This window comes from Epinephelus moara, chromosome 1 (genome assembly GCF_006386435.1).
Source record: "Epinephelus moara isolate mb chromosome 1, YSFRI_EMoa_1.0, whole genome shotgun sequence".
NCBI classification, from domain to species: Eukaryota; Metazoa; Chordata; class Actinopteri; order Perciformes; family Serranidae; genus Epinephelus; species Epinephelus moara.
Window position 1 is genome coordinate 41147122 of NC_065506.1, and position 13952 is coordinate 41161073.

Genomic DNA, 13952 nt, shown 5'->3' on the forward strand with positions numbered 1-13952 from the left:
AAGCATAATTATAAGGCTACGAAAACCAAATGAATTTTATTTTATAGCGATTATACACTTGTATAAACATATTAATGGGTAGAATATTCAGATTCGGATTCAGATTTGACAATAAACCATGCCAAATATTACACACTGGCCCTTTAAATAAGATCCATGAATTTGTCCCCAGTCTTGCAGGAAGATACGACCAAAGCAGCATCCCATTTATAAAAGAATTAGTTTCAGTTTCACTTATCCAATCTGCAGCGCCCAACCAGCAAAATATATATTAATACACCACCTGAGCCCAACACAACCTGCAAACCATGAATTTTATGCATTATACGAGCACAGTTGTCAGCATTGACACACAGAGTGCTGCAGAGTGTGTGTGTGTGTATGTGTGCAAGAGATGAACAGAGAAGATGGACAATTACAGGCAATGTTTTTGTGAGTTATTAACAACTTATTCAGGATGCTGCTTTGTCACCTTTTGATATTTTGATATTCTGATGTTAAGCGTATAGAACCTGCCTTGTCACTGCAGCTAATACTAAGCTGACAGATGGATTTTAACGTCTTTAGTACCTGAGGGTCAAAAGCACATGTGTAGGGCTGGTAAATCATTCCTAATAAAATTGTTTCCACATCAACTGTCTTTGGCGGTTGCTTCAATTCAGTACATTTTCTGAATTAATTAATATTCAGAAGGACATGCGTGGCCCGCAGGCCGCCAGTTGGCGATCGCTAATGTATGGTATTACGCACCACCATGCATCACAGCCAGTTCTCTGATGCACTAAAGATATATATGCAAATAAATCTGCATAATGTATTATAAATCCACTGATGCAGCATATTCAGAGCAACATATGTTTTTTCTCAGACAGCAGTGCCAAGCTTGTGCTGTACAGTGAGGAACAGTTTTCTGGTCACGCATCCAAAGGAGACGCTGGGTGGCAATAAATCAATGCAGTCAAAAAAGAAAAAAACCCAAAAACAAATAAATAATAAAAGCTGCAGGCTGAACAACATTTCACCATTTATCTTAAAGACAGACTGTATTCCATTTCAGCAGGGATTTCTGTCACAAATTTAACCCTTTGAAAGCTGAGCAAGTTGGCCTGATTTCTTACGAGGGCGACGAGCAACGAAAGAAGAAACGACCTAAAGAAATTAGTAAAAAGAGAACAAAACAACAACTAAAAAATAGCAAAAAAAGAAAAGTAAAGTTAGAAACAAACAAACAGGGAAAATTGTAATAATTCTGTACCATAATTTTGAATATGTGATAATAATAATCATAAAAAAAAAAATTCCTAGCTTTTTTCGTATTTCCCCTGTTTTTCAAAAAATAATTTTCTAAATCGATTATTATTATCATTATTTTGCAATTAGTGGGACATTTCTTACCAAGCTGCTTATAGCAAAGAATAAATGGGAAACAAAATTTTGTTATTGGGCAGAAAATCATGATATACAGTGCTGCCCTGTTTCCACTGGTCCACTGTGGACCCTTTGGACAGCAGGTATTTTGACTTATCATATTGGGATAAGCACAGGTTACAGTAATGACATTAGCAATGGAGCAATGGAGCAATTGAGCCATGTATAGAGCCAGCATGCAATACCAGGGTTAACCTTAGACAAATTATTGTCTGTTGTTTCACTCAGATCTAGTGAGCAAGTCCAAAGATTTCCCTCTGTTACAGTCAAAACAAAGTGGGTTCATATGACCGGTGAGAAATTAAAGGAAAATCCATCATAAAGTGTCTCAGTAAGATGTTTGGCCGCCACATGGTGCGCCACATAGCATCAATGCGACTTGGCATGAATTAATTAACTGTACTTAAAACTCACATTCAGTTTTATCGGCATGTTCAATGTTGTTTTGCTTCTCAAGGTGCCCCAGATGACCTTATTAACATTTTTTAATTAACTCAGGGCATCTCTTGTCTGAAGAAAGGTGTCAGAGGAAACTGTTTTAGCATGTAAATCCAACTAAGGTAGGGGTACGAAAATATCATTTAGTAAAGGAACGAGACATGTTCACAGTAGTTATTACTCGTTTCTTTATACAGTACAGTAAACACATGTATCTTTTAGTCAGAATCTTTGTTTAACTTTAAGCAACTACTTTTAGTGGCCTAAATTTAACCATAGAGGGCTATGGCTTTATGTACCAGACGCACAGGTTTGTTAATAAAGCACTGAAAAACCATCAGTCATTGAGGGGCATCAAATACGGCAGATTGGTCAGTGGCCATCAGCTATAGATTCCCTTTACCCTTTAGCATCTATGAGACGTACTGGGATTTAAGCAAACTCAAATGTGAGAACATGTTGCAGTAACATGGTTAGATGAAATATAGCACTGATGCACATCTCATCACCACCTGTAGGAAATTCTGCAGTAAATGAATTTCAAGCTGCACATTTCCCCATTTACTGTTTAAGTATCATTTCGTTTTCAGTGCCTGTTGAAGTTTTTATTAATATCAGTATTTTGGCAAATTACAATTCAATGTGGTGTTAATTCTTGTCTTGTATAATTTATGTTATGCGGTGCATTTAAGACCTTGATAAATGCCCATGACAAATAAAACAACACTGATAGGTGTGGGGGTGTTGGTGTGTTCCCCAGTGTGGTTTATGTGCACAACACTGCTGTATGATACAGTCTCTACAATGATAATGAAACAGCTGACTGTGTATGTGCTCTCTTCCTACTACTAGGAGCCAAAGAGCACATAAATCACCATGAAACGCTTTTCCAAACACAATCACACACATTTACAGGCAGAGCAGCAAGGCAACAAACCAAGGCTTTTAATCACGGGAGGCAGGCCCAGAGGAGCGTTCAGGAGGCAGATCGCAGCAGATTGAGCTCCGAGACTGAGACTCAACATTCTCATTCCTACAGTCGAGGAAAACCCATTTCTTATACGCACATGTATAAGTGGGATTGTGGTAAATATAAAGGTATGTTGCAGCTAAAGTGCTTGAAAGCACCGAGCTGAAGCTTATCTGATGTTTGAGAACAACAGAGGGGGAATTATTAGGCTGTTGCCTTAGTGACACACAGCCTACAGTGTAATTATGCAGAGTGTTAGCAGGGGAGGAGATGACTTCAGACTCAGCACGAGCTCTGATTTTCTTTCCAATTGCCTGGTTGATTTTATTCTTGTACAGTAGGAGGCAAAGGCTCGGCCGTGCACAAACGCTGCCAGGTTAGCACGAGAGTCTGTCGTGCTTTGTTACTCATTCTTCTGGAAATAAACCCCAAAGGTATGACTAATTGAGTGGCATGTTTTAGTCAATTACAGATATTCTGTTGTTGTGATGCATTCAGCATGAAGAATAGACAAGCGTCCAAACTTCATTCGAATTAACTGGCGACACTTCAAACAAATTAATGTTTAATTAACTTGAAAGCAGTTTGCTTCTGTCATTTGATCTGTTCCTCATAAAAGCAGTGAAAACATTGTTGGGGTGAAATTAAACCTGTAACCTTCTGTACTTCTCCTGCAGTTGTTCCAATATATCATGTGCACATAAATGACATTTTGTAAAAAGAAAATTTCTAGTTGGTTAAATGATTTCCCTTTAAAGGATAAGTGTGTATGATTTAAGGGGACATACTGGCAGAAATGGAATATGATATAACTGAGTAAAAGTATGTTGTCTTTAGTGTATAATCCCCTGAAAATAAGAATCATCGTGTTTTTGTTACCTTCGAATGAGCGATTATATCTACATAGGGAGTGGATCCTCGTCTACGGAGATCGCCACGTTGCCCCGTAATGTTTCTACAGTAGCCCAGAACAGACAAACCAAACACTGGCTCTGGATAGGGCCATTCATGTTTCCATGATGGCCACTAAAGTTAGCAACCACTCTGCAACGAGCCTCGCCAGAGAAACGTTACCCCTTTTAAGATAGGAATTGTGCAAATTTGCAGGAAAGCCCAATCAGTCTTCTTTCAGCATTGGCAGTATAAAAACAAAATCGGGGAGTGCAGCAAAATGCCGCCTGCCTACTTTTGTTTATACAGAATGTGCCTTTTTCGGGGCAATGGGGGGCGTGAGCAAGTAACAAAAGGTGTAGCTCAGCGTGTGACGTAAACAGTGACGTGGGAGGGAAGCCGCGGCTGGTCAGTCCTTCGGCAATTCTCTCGTAAGTCAGTCCGTTCTGCACTATCCCCGTCATCTGACGGTTAATGGCCTCTTCGTTTGTGAGGACAAGGAGGGCGCACAATTCCTTGTCTCCCCAGTTGCTCATCTTTACTGTCAGGTTTGCGTTTCCCTCTCGCTACTAGCTGCTCGCTAATTCCTGCTATCAGCTGTTTCCTGTTTATCCACCACCAGTGGCTCGCACGTGCAGCGTCATCAACAGCTCCTCCCACAAGTCATCAACAGCCCCTCCCATTGCGGAAGGCCGCATCTGTCTGTTTAAACTAAAAGGGTTACGCCAAGACGAGGAGGAAAATTGGGCACCTCGGATCAACTCGCCAATCCGGCTCTGTGTGTCTAAACGCTCGCAGCTTGCGGGCAAAACGGCCCAACATTTGCCGAAAATCTGGCAGTGTAAAAGGGGCTACTGATACAAGACAGAACCTCCACACTGAGTCTCCCTCAGCCTGATCTTCAGTACATCATCCCAGACCACACTATCAGAAGACATCCCTCTTCCAACTTCACCCCCACTTACATCCAATCATCACTCCTCAGAAACGAACACTTTCTGAATTACAATTAAACATTCAAAGGACATATTGTTGTGGTGTGGTCCTTGCTAGTAAAAGTCCCTGTAACTTGAAGTTCATTAAACTCTGCTGTATTAAAAGGCAGTGTGCACACACGCACACACACACGCACACACACACAACAGCGGGTTCAACACACCCTCATTTCTGTTTAAATAAAACTCAACACAGCCAGTGTTAATTTTGTCAACTAAAACTTAAACGAAAACTTTTCGGTGACGACCCTTTATTTGTAACGAGAATGTAAATTTAATAAGTACTGACAACAAAAACGAAAACAAAATCTCTGTTCATTGTGGACTGACGAGTAAAAATGTGACGAAAAAGCTGACGCTGGCCGGCCGGACAATCTGGATTACAACCATCCTCAATGCCTTGATTGTTTTCCTTTCTAACCAATTAATTATCTTAACTCAAATTCAAACTCTCAGTCTATCTTTCTGATTGGATGACCCCCCCCCCCCGCAGTGGCGGTGCACGTCCAGTTTTGCCACACAGACGCCTTAGCTCCACAGCGGGAAGACGGGAACAACAACGCCTGGTCAGAGCGTTGAGCCGAACGAAAGTAATTAGCCCTGGTTTCTTGCCGAGACTGCCAAGTCTGCATGAAGTTAATCTGAGCTGGTTTACTAAAACTAAATGTTTAGGCTAACTGATGACAAAGTATTTGTAAACTGATTGAAAGTGTCAGTGTGCTGACAACTGATTCAATTTATCGACTGGTGGAGTTGCTCAACTTACCTTCCTGTCGTTAGATTCTGTGTTCACCCCCTCGATGTCTCCCTGTAACACACACACATATATATATATATATATATAATTACACACATAAACCACCACACATTCTGATTTAATTTTACACTTTGTTCATCATGCATATGGTGAATAATGCCTTTAATTAAACATGGAATTATGATTTGCCATTTGTCAGAATCCTGAGAGTAAATCAGGTCACAACTGGGATTCTTTATCGTAAATTAAAGAGTGCAAGCAGCGGACGCTTTGTTGAGTTTCACATTAGAAACTCACTGAATGGGAAAATTTTCACAGTAAATAAACGGCGATTTATCAGCTGCTCTCCGGTCGTAGGGGAGAGGTGATGATAAAGTGTGATGGTGATACTCACATCATGCAGGGGATAAGCAGCCGTATATACACCACTGGCTAACAGACTGGTGATCCCTGTAAGAAGGCATATAGGCAGGATTATAATCCCACACACACACACACACACACACACACACACACACACACACACACACTGCGAAACTCAGTAGAAGAGCTCTGGAGGAACATAAATCCAGTGAGTTAAACCCAGACATGACAGATGTTACATTTCCTCTCTGAGGCTCAAAATTTCACAGTGAAGAATTACATGTAGATGTAGTTTATCTTAAAGGGTAATTTCACCTTATTACAACAAGATAGTATATTTGGAGCTCTGGCCATCATTCCTATTGGTTATGATACTGCACTTATCAAAGTAACTGCTGGTAAAACTGAGAGTAAGTGCTCCTGAGATGTTGCTGATAATCCCTCATTGTACAAGTAAACTGCATGCACACAGTACAGTAGATGACTGTCTGTAAACTGTGACTGACATTTACAACAGACAGTTTGGGGGATATTGCACTGTGCTTGTTTTCTCATCCAAATAAACTGTGGAATATTTAAAATCTGTGAGTTCTTTTTTATCAATGTTGCCATGTTCTCAGATCTCCACCATTAACTTTGTGAGTATAAAGTGGTTGATAGGAATGATGGTAAACTGCCCTACAGCTAGAATTACTGTCCCACGTTTGTAGGTCTCCGTGCACCGGTTAAGTTGCACTTAGAGTTTAAATCCACGTCTGTGAAAACATGGATACTTCACACACATTTTCCCCCGGCAGCACAGAAGATCTTTATAATCACCACAGTTTCAAGGCTGGCACCCAAGATTAGTGTCACCCATCCATGTCTCCCCTTCTGTTCTTGAGATATGACGCTGAGTAATGGCCACAAAAAGTGATTTATACAGAACATTATGACGTCACAGTGAAGTTGACCTTTGACCTTTTGGATATAAAATGTCATCACTTCATTATTTTATCCTGTTAGACCTTTGTGCAAAGTTTTGTCATAATTAGGGTATGAATTCTTGAGTTATGGGCAAAAACATATTTTGTGAGGTCACACTGAGCGTTTGGGCAAAATCTTAAAAAAAAATTCCTTCAAGGCGCTCTTGAGATATTGCATTCATATTAATGGAAAGGACGGACAACCTGAAAACATAATGCCTCTGGTCATGGACATTAGCGACCCGGTCTCACTCCCATTTCTTCAAATAATAACGCTTGGCCAGCGGCCCTCGGTGTCAGAAACTGACGCACAGAGGCACCCTTTGGCGGTGGTATGAGACGCACCAGGAGGTCGCATTTTCTGACGCTCCTAGCAGCTACTGTTGTATTAAGAGCGAGTAAGTCGGCATAGTGCAGGCGGGAGGTGAGGTGGCTGGTGAAACACACTCTGGACTTCCACCTGGGAGCCTGCTGTTCATGTCCCGTGTGAAACCAACAGTCAAAAGCTATTTTAATAATAATAATAATAATAATAGTAAAACCATGATGTTTTTTTCTGAACCTAACCCTGTACTTTTGTTCCACTGGTGTATAATACAGGTTTAAAAAGGTACATCTAATTATGAAATGTTGTCTTAATGACAGTGTCCCAGTGGTTGTAAGATGATGAGATGGAACCTGACATAGGACAGACTAATCACATCCCATTTAAAAGATATGTTAAACCTTAATTGATCCCCAGAAGGTAAATTATAGATTGTTCACACACCAGGGGGAGATCTTTTAAAAAAACAGATTAACATGAGGCACAATGCAAATCAGAGCACAAGTCAGGCATCATCAGGAACAATGATCACGCAGGCAGTACATTTTGAGTGAATGTGTGTGATTACTTTTACAGGCTGCTGAAGAACCAGAGGAGCAAATATTTATCCACTTGATGAAGACACACGTGTGTATTCTGTTAGATCAAACCCTAAAGTGTGTGACTTGACTTGATTTTTCTTCATCAGCTTTTGGGCTTTCTTTGCTTTGGAAATAATTTAATTTTTCCTGGATTTATTTTGCATTTCATGCCTCAAAAACGAACCTGAACGTATTTGTTATATGTTCGTCAAATGACTTCGACTGCATAACCCTCAAGAGACTGCCGTAATCAGCCACGGCTCAATAATCTCTCCAATTAGCTGTCACTTTCAGTCAGCGCTGTACTGTGTGGATGAGAGATAAGCTGCATACATAATGCAGGTTATACGGTAATGGGTCCCTGGGCACAAGTACGCAAAGGGCCCCACCACTTGTCACACAGACTTTTGTGTGTCTTTGTAGTTGTTATGCATGTTTTTGTGGTTTTGTGCATCTTTGAGGTTGTTTTTTTTTGTCTTTTTGTGGTTATTTTGTCCTTTTTTAGTTAATTTTTGTATCTCTTTGCAGTTCCTTTGCACCTCTGTGGTCTTTTTTCTGTTTTTCTTTTTTTTTTTTTAGTCTTTCTCTGGTGGGGCCCTGACAATTTGGCCCCCTGAGCCTGTGCCCGCGAGGCCTGTTCACTAATTTATCCATGTTTGACATGATGGCAGCACTAGAAGAAAAGTCACAGAGTCACTGTACTTGAGAGACTTCTTTCTCTAGGGATCATGTATCTGCACGGCAAATGATGTCTGCTTGAGTTAAGAGTCAGGAGGAACATAAATTTTAGCTCAGATGGTCACCAACATCAAGATTCAATCCATTTCAAGCAAATCTAAGCACTAGGTTTGGAAATACGTTGGTGAAAGAATGGCACACGCTGCACTCTTCTGTGGTGGTAATTACACTATACGCTGATGAAAACAGGTCCCACATTAATTGCATATTGATTTATCTCTTGTATTACAGATGCAGGAAGAGGGCTTACCCATGGAGTATTTGGTTTTGGTGCATTTTGTCCTCTTCACTACCTCATAGACCTGGTGACAGAAGAAAACATTCAGTCTTAACATCATGTAGATGTGGAGGATGAGCTGAATATTCAATAAGAGCACAGGTGAAACTGTTGGAGGGACAATGAAGCAGGCAAACTGCTGAGTTTTGTGAGTCGGTCCTCAGGGAGGCCGCTGATGAGGTCAGTGTAAAACACAGATTCTTATTGATGAGAGCTGAGGCTCAGCTTGGAGCCAACGATTGAGGAGCTCCATCCAGTGATGAGAATCACATTATCCAGTCATTAGTGGAGCATTGCGAGGTGCTGTGTAGGTGTTCATGTCAATGCAGCAGCGCATGTATGACGCATGTTCACAGAATGTATTTGTTTTTCATGACACAGGACACAGGAGTGAGGGGGTCTTATTAAAGGAAAGTGCACATCAGGGAGCGCAGGGTGTCACGTCTTTGTTGTTAGATCTATGGAGAAATACACATCTGTCTATACTAAGGGAGGGGACAACCATAAATGCAACATTTCATACACATGCTGTCACTGTGCCGAGTTAAACCTGGCTGTGGCCTCCTGAGGGAATCACCCTCTCTGCTAAAACCAATACTTACTATTGAGCTCCTGGTCCTGCTGTCAAAGAACTTGTCCCTGTCGGACAGATCAAATCTGGCAACAAAGAACAAAACAGATGTAGTTTTAGTCACAGATCCAGAGAAAGCGTGCAGACTGACTGTAGCATGTTTACATCACAGTAGATAGTGTTGTAGTGGTGTTACCTCTGAATATTGAAAAAGCCACTAATGAGCTGTAGGCACAGTAACTTAAAGGGAAACTTAAGTACTTTTCAACCTGGACCCTATTTTCCCATGTTTTTGTGTATAAGTGAATAATGGGAACAACAAGATTTGATTGGTCAAGCATTGAGTAAGACTGCTGCAGACAGCAGCAGCGATACAGTCTGCAATGTAGTCACATTGGGGCAATTGTGCTCGATCAATTTACATCTACTAAAAGTGCCTGTTTTGGACACTTAACAGGCTCAAAATATTATACTAATTGTCTGACAACATTGTCAGAGATAAACCTTTTTGTTTAAGAGTAAAATCCCTTTTGTTTAATCAGAAACGTCAACCCAACCAGACTCCATTTTAAAAAAACTGTAATTTTATCATTGTAAAACACACTTCATTCATTCAGAGTCCACAGAAGCAAAATAGAACACAAAAGCCAGCTTGTGTGTCTTTTCCACAGTTTCAAAAATCACCAGCTCTGGTTCGGTTGAAATAAACCTGTAATTCACCCAGTTAGATGTGAAAATACCCTGGATCTATACACACTTTAATTACTGTTAATTTTAAATGGAGTCTGGTGGGTTTGGCGATAGCGATTTTGGGGCTGTTTCTGGTTAAACAAACAGGATCTTACTCTCTTACAAAAACGTCTATCTCTGAGATCTTTTCCATGATGTTGTCAGACACTTAAAACAAAAGTCTGAGCCTGTCAGTGGTAAAACCAAGACGTTTTATTGGACGTAAATTGACAGTGCTCAATTGCCCCAAGTGGTGACACTGTATCCTGTCTGGCAGCTGCAGCCTGCAGCAGTCTCGGTCAATACTGGACCAGTTTAGAAACTGTTGTTCCCAGTAGTCACTTAGACATAACAATGTGTGAAAATATGACCCAGGTTAAAAAAATACCAAAGTTACCCTCTAAGTCTGATGCGAGGACAGGGGATTTAAAAAATATTTACTGAAAAGTTAAAATTACAGAAGGAAATCTATGTGTCAACTAAACTGCATCTGATGTAAATCACAAAATTAAAGGGAGCAGTCATTTACATTACTATGTTTTATACAATGTCTGGAAATGAATTTTACATATTTAAATTAACATATATTCACACATTGTAGCTCGTACAAGCGGAGAGAAAAAAAGAGGAGAGGTGAGACAAATAACATTCACTTCTCTAGAGGTAAATATTCAGACTAATATTGTTCATATGATGTTAAAGTGGCTTTTACTGTCCAACTAGCACAAAATGAACAGAGATTTTACCGCCTAAAGCCCCAACCTGATTTTTTTAACAGGATAACAGTCTGAACATTTCATGTTCCCAAAACGACCTCCATAAATAGGACCAAGAGTACAATAACAATAAAGTCATGTGATGTATGTTCATGCACAAGTAGAGTAAAACGGAGGGTATGTTATTATGTTTCAGTACAATGCAGGGTGCAATATCACAACAAAAAGATAATGAAGGGAGGAGGCACAAGAAAGCTCTATAAATTCTGGTTGGCTTAACCAGCCGGCCTGTCTCCTGCTAATCATGGTCAGGAGTAGTTAACAGCATTCTGCCTCAGTGGGAATATTTACTGCCATTCAGGACTTACTGTAGCGTGATGTTCATATAGGTCAAGGTGAATTAAAGGAATACAAATGATCACTTGTATATTTATTATTCTGCCCATGTTTAGGCCTTTGCATACTGACTCCGATGCACTTTATTGTTCCATTCGTTGTGAAAATTCACAATATGAAACAAAATGCAAAGGTCCATTTGCCCCCTTGCTTCTCTCCACTGGAGTTGTCTTCTGCCTGTCACCCCTCTCTGCTGGTGTCTTGCATCTGGCAGAGCAGCTGAAGGGGCTGAGCTGTCTCCACACTGTAACTGTGTCTCTGTCTGTGTGCAGTCCACATCCTGTTCCTCATTATCATCATCCACCTGAATACTACTATCTGACCTGTTGACAGTAGGCTATCTGAGTTAAGAAAGGATGTCTTGACTGTTATCAAATCCGTTTCTCTCTCTTGTTGTGGATGCTGCCAAAAAATCGAACCTGCTTCAAAAACTTCAACGAGTTTCGGAGTCAGTATCTAAACATAAAGGCCTTAAACCCTTTGAAACCTGAATCGACATTAGTTTTCTTGTGCTGTGTTCAGATGCTTTTCACAAGCTATTTAAACACCCAAATTGTAAAGAAATCTGCAATCAAATCAATCAATATGAAAACATGTGTTTACACACACTCACACAACTCGTGCATTATAATCCAAGTCTCAGTTATCCAGTCGTACACTCAGTACTTCTCAAAGAGACAGCTCTCTCTGGAGGGAAACTAAACTGAAAGTTATCTGTGCTCTCTTTAAACCGAGTCCACTGACAAAAACAGAAATGTACCTCCCCTCAGGGAGGTGGATAAGGGTTCTGTATATCACTTAATTTAGTACAATACTATTGTATAATCAACTGTGCTGACTCTTCTAGACAGAGATGTGCCCATAAATTTAATATTAAGAACAAAGGATAGAATAGATTGTAAAACCCTTTGAGGCACTTTTGTAATTTGTAATTTGTGCCGTAAATGACTTGACTCGTTGCCCTGCGCAGATATTGTAGGAGTCAAACTTCATAAAATGTTGACCTTAAACATTTTGCTAAAATATTCAGTGTGAATCTACTGCCAGATATGCTGATGTCCAATGTCCATTCACTGTATTGTGCCGAAGTAGTGCTTTTATTTTGAAAGAGACTGTATGGAAACTACATTTCCTGCAAAAAGCTGCAGTGTATTTTGAAAGCAGAAAATGCATGGAACAGGCTGAACTTGACACGGCGTCCCAGAACGTCAACAACCAACGCGTCCAGGGTACCTTGCACGTTATGGTAAGCCCATGACCAAACGTCAATATACGACAAGGTTGGAGTGAGAATTCGTTGTTCCCGGCTGGAACAACAACATGGCAGTGTGCATGATATAAACGGCTCATTCTAAGGTAAGGAAAACACAATTTTATTTTCAGGTGATTATACACTAAAAACATTATATTCCATTTTGTCAATAATCCCCCTAAATCCTTCACACTGGACCTTTCCAGTTTTCCAGTTCCCCCTTAAACTCTTTTGCCACTGCAGAGCCTTGCAGGTGTCATAGGGAGAAAAAATGTGTGCATGAATAAACAGAACATGGTGTTAAACAGTACTGCTAACAATTCATGTGATAATATAAAATATTAAAATGACAGAATAAACTCTTGTAAGCACTTCAGTACCAAAACACAGCTGCTCCAGGTGTATTTCCCTGACAAACTTAATGACCCAACAATCTATAACCTCAGTTCCTGTTGTTACATTAATCTGACATGAAGTTACTTATTTATGTCCCTGCGAGATATTTGCAACCAGCTTTGCGTCATAATAATGTGGGTAGTATGTGTAAATGAACTGTATTAAAATTCCCTCCAGCTTGTCAGTGCCCAAATTTCCCTGCTCATTTGCCAGCAAACATTTTCGCTGGCTCTGAGGCTGTTGTTCAGACTACAGACTGCACTTCTTCATTTTTGTTTGCTTGCCACCACGGACGGAAAGACAGCATGAAACACAAACACAAGGCCCCCCTGCAGCTAACTCCGAGTGGCTCCCTTTCCTGCAGCACAGAGCAGGTGAATTTTAAACATCCTTCATAGTGAGGATGCTTATCATTTCAAATGCACAACAACCTTTAACAAACCACTTTAGAACACTGGACAGAGTGTCCTGTACTGGGTAACTGTTTCAGCTGCTGGAGGCACACCAGGCTCCCCCTCACCTGACACCCAAGCTGTCGGGTGTCGGGGTCCTGGGCTTTATCTCACCTGGTGGTGAAGCTGTGCGTGTTCGCCTTCAGAAACATATTTAACTTACTGTTTAACCGTAACATGAGATCATTTGTTACCAGCTATCTGCCATATTGTTTTTAAGAGGAGCAACTCCAGCCCGCCCTCTCTCTGAAGTTTTGAAATACCACTGTTTTGTCAGTGATTTTGCTGTGAGACACCCAATGCCAAAAACCACTTTTCAGTGGTATGATACGTCGCCGGGCGGTGTAACTATGTAACACAGCTGGACAAAACCTTTTGCGGTGTTATGATATGCCGCAGGTTGGCTGGACGGCACCTGTCGCAGCAGTATGGTATGCGGATGGGCGGCATCAGTTCATAACGTTGCTGGACGGCACCTGTTGCATTGGTATGATATGCCTCAGGATGGTGTCAGATTGAAACGCTGCCAGTAACGACTAGGGATGCACCGAATATTCAGTAACCGAATATATTCGGCCGAATATTGCAAAAAAACACACATTCGGTATTCGGTGGAATAAGTTAAAAGCAAGGCCGAATAATAGCAGCGTTTTGATAACGCAATCAAACAGCGTGCCGTGACCGGCGGAGTAAAATGTCGGCAGTGTGGCGA

At 40.8% G+C, this 13952-nt stretch overlaps 1 protein-coding gene across 1 annotated transcript in view; it reads right to left on the minus strand.

Moving 5' to 3' along the window:
- The window catches only part of LOC126394345 (anoctamin-1-like), a 101711-nt gene that overhangs the window by 38127 nt on the left and 49632 nt on the right, over positions 1-13952 (minus strand). The window contains exons 6-9 of the mRNA XM_050051115.1: positions 9331-9385; positions 8702-8753; positions 5874-5929; positions 5489-5530 (exon numbers count right to left, since the gene is read on the minus strand). Of these exons, the coding sequence (XP_049907072.1) occupies positions 5489-5530; positions 5874-5929; positions 8702-8753; positions 9331-9385 (205 nt within the window). The remainder of the gene's footprint in view (positions 1-5488; positions 5531-5873; positions 5930-8701; positions 8754-9330; positions 9386-13952) is intronic.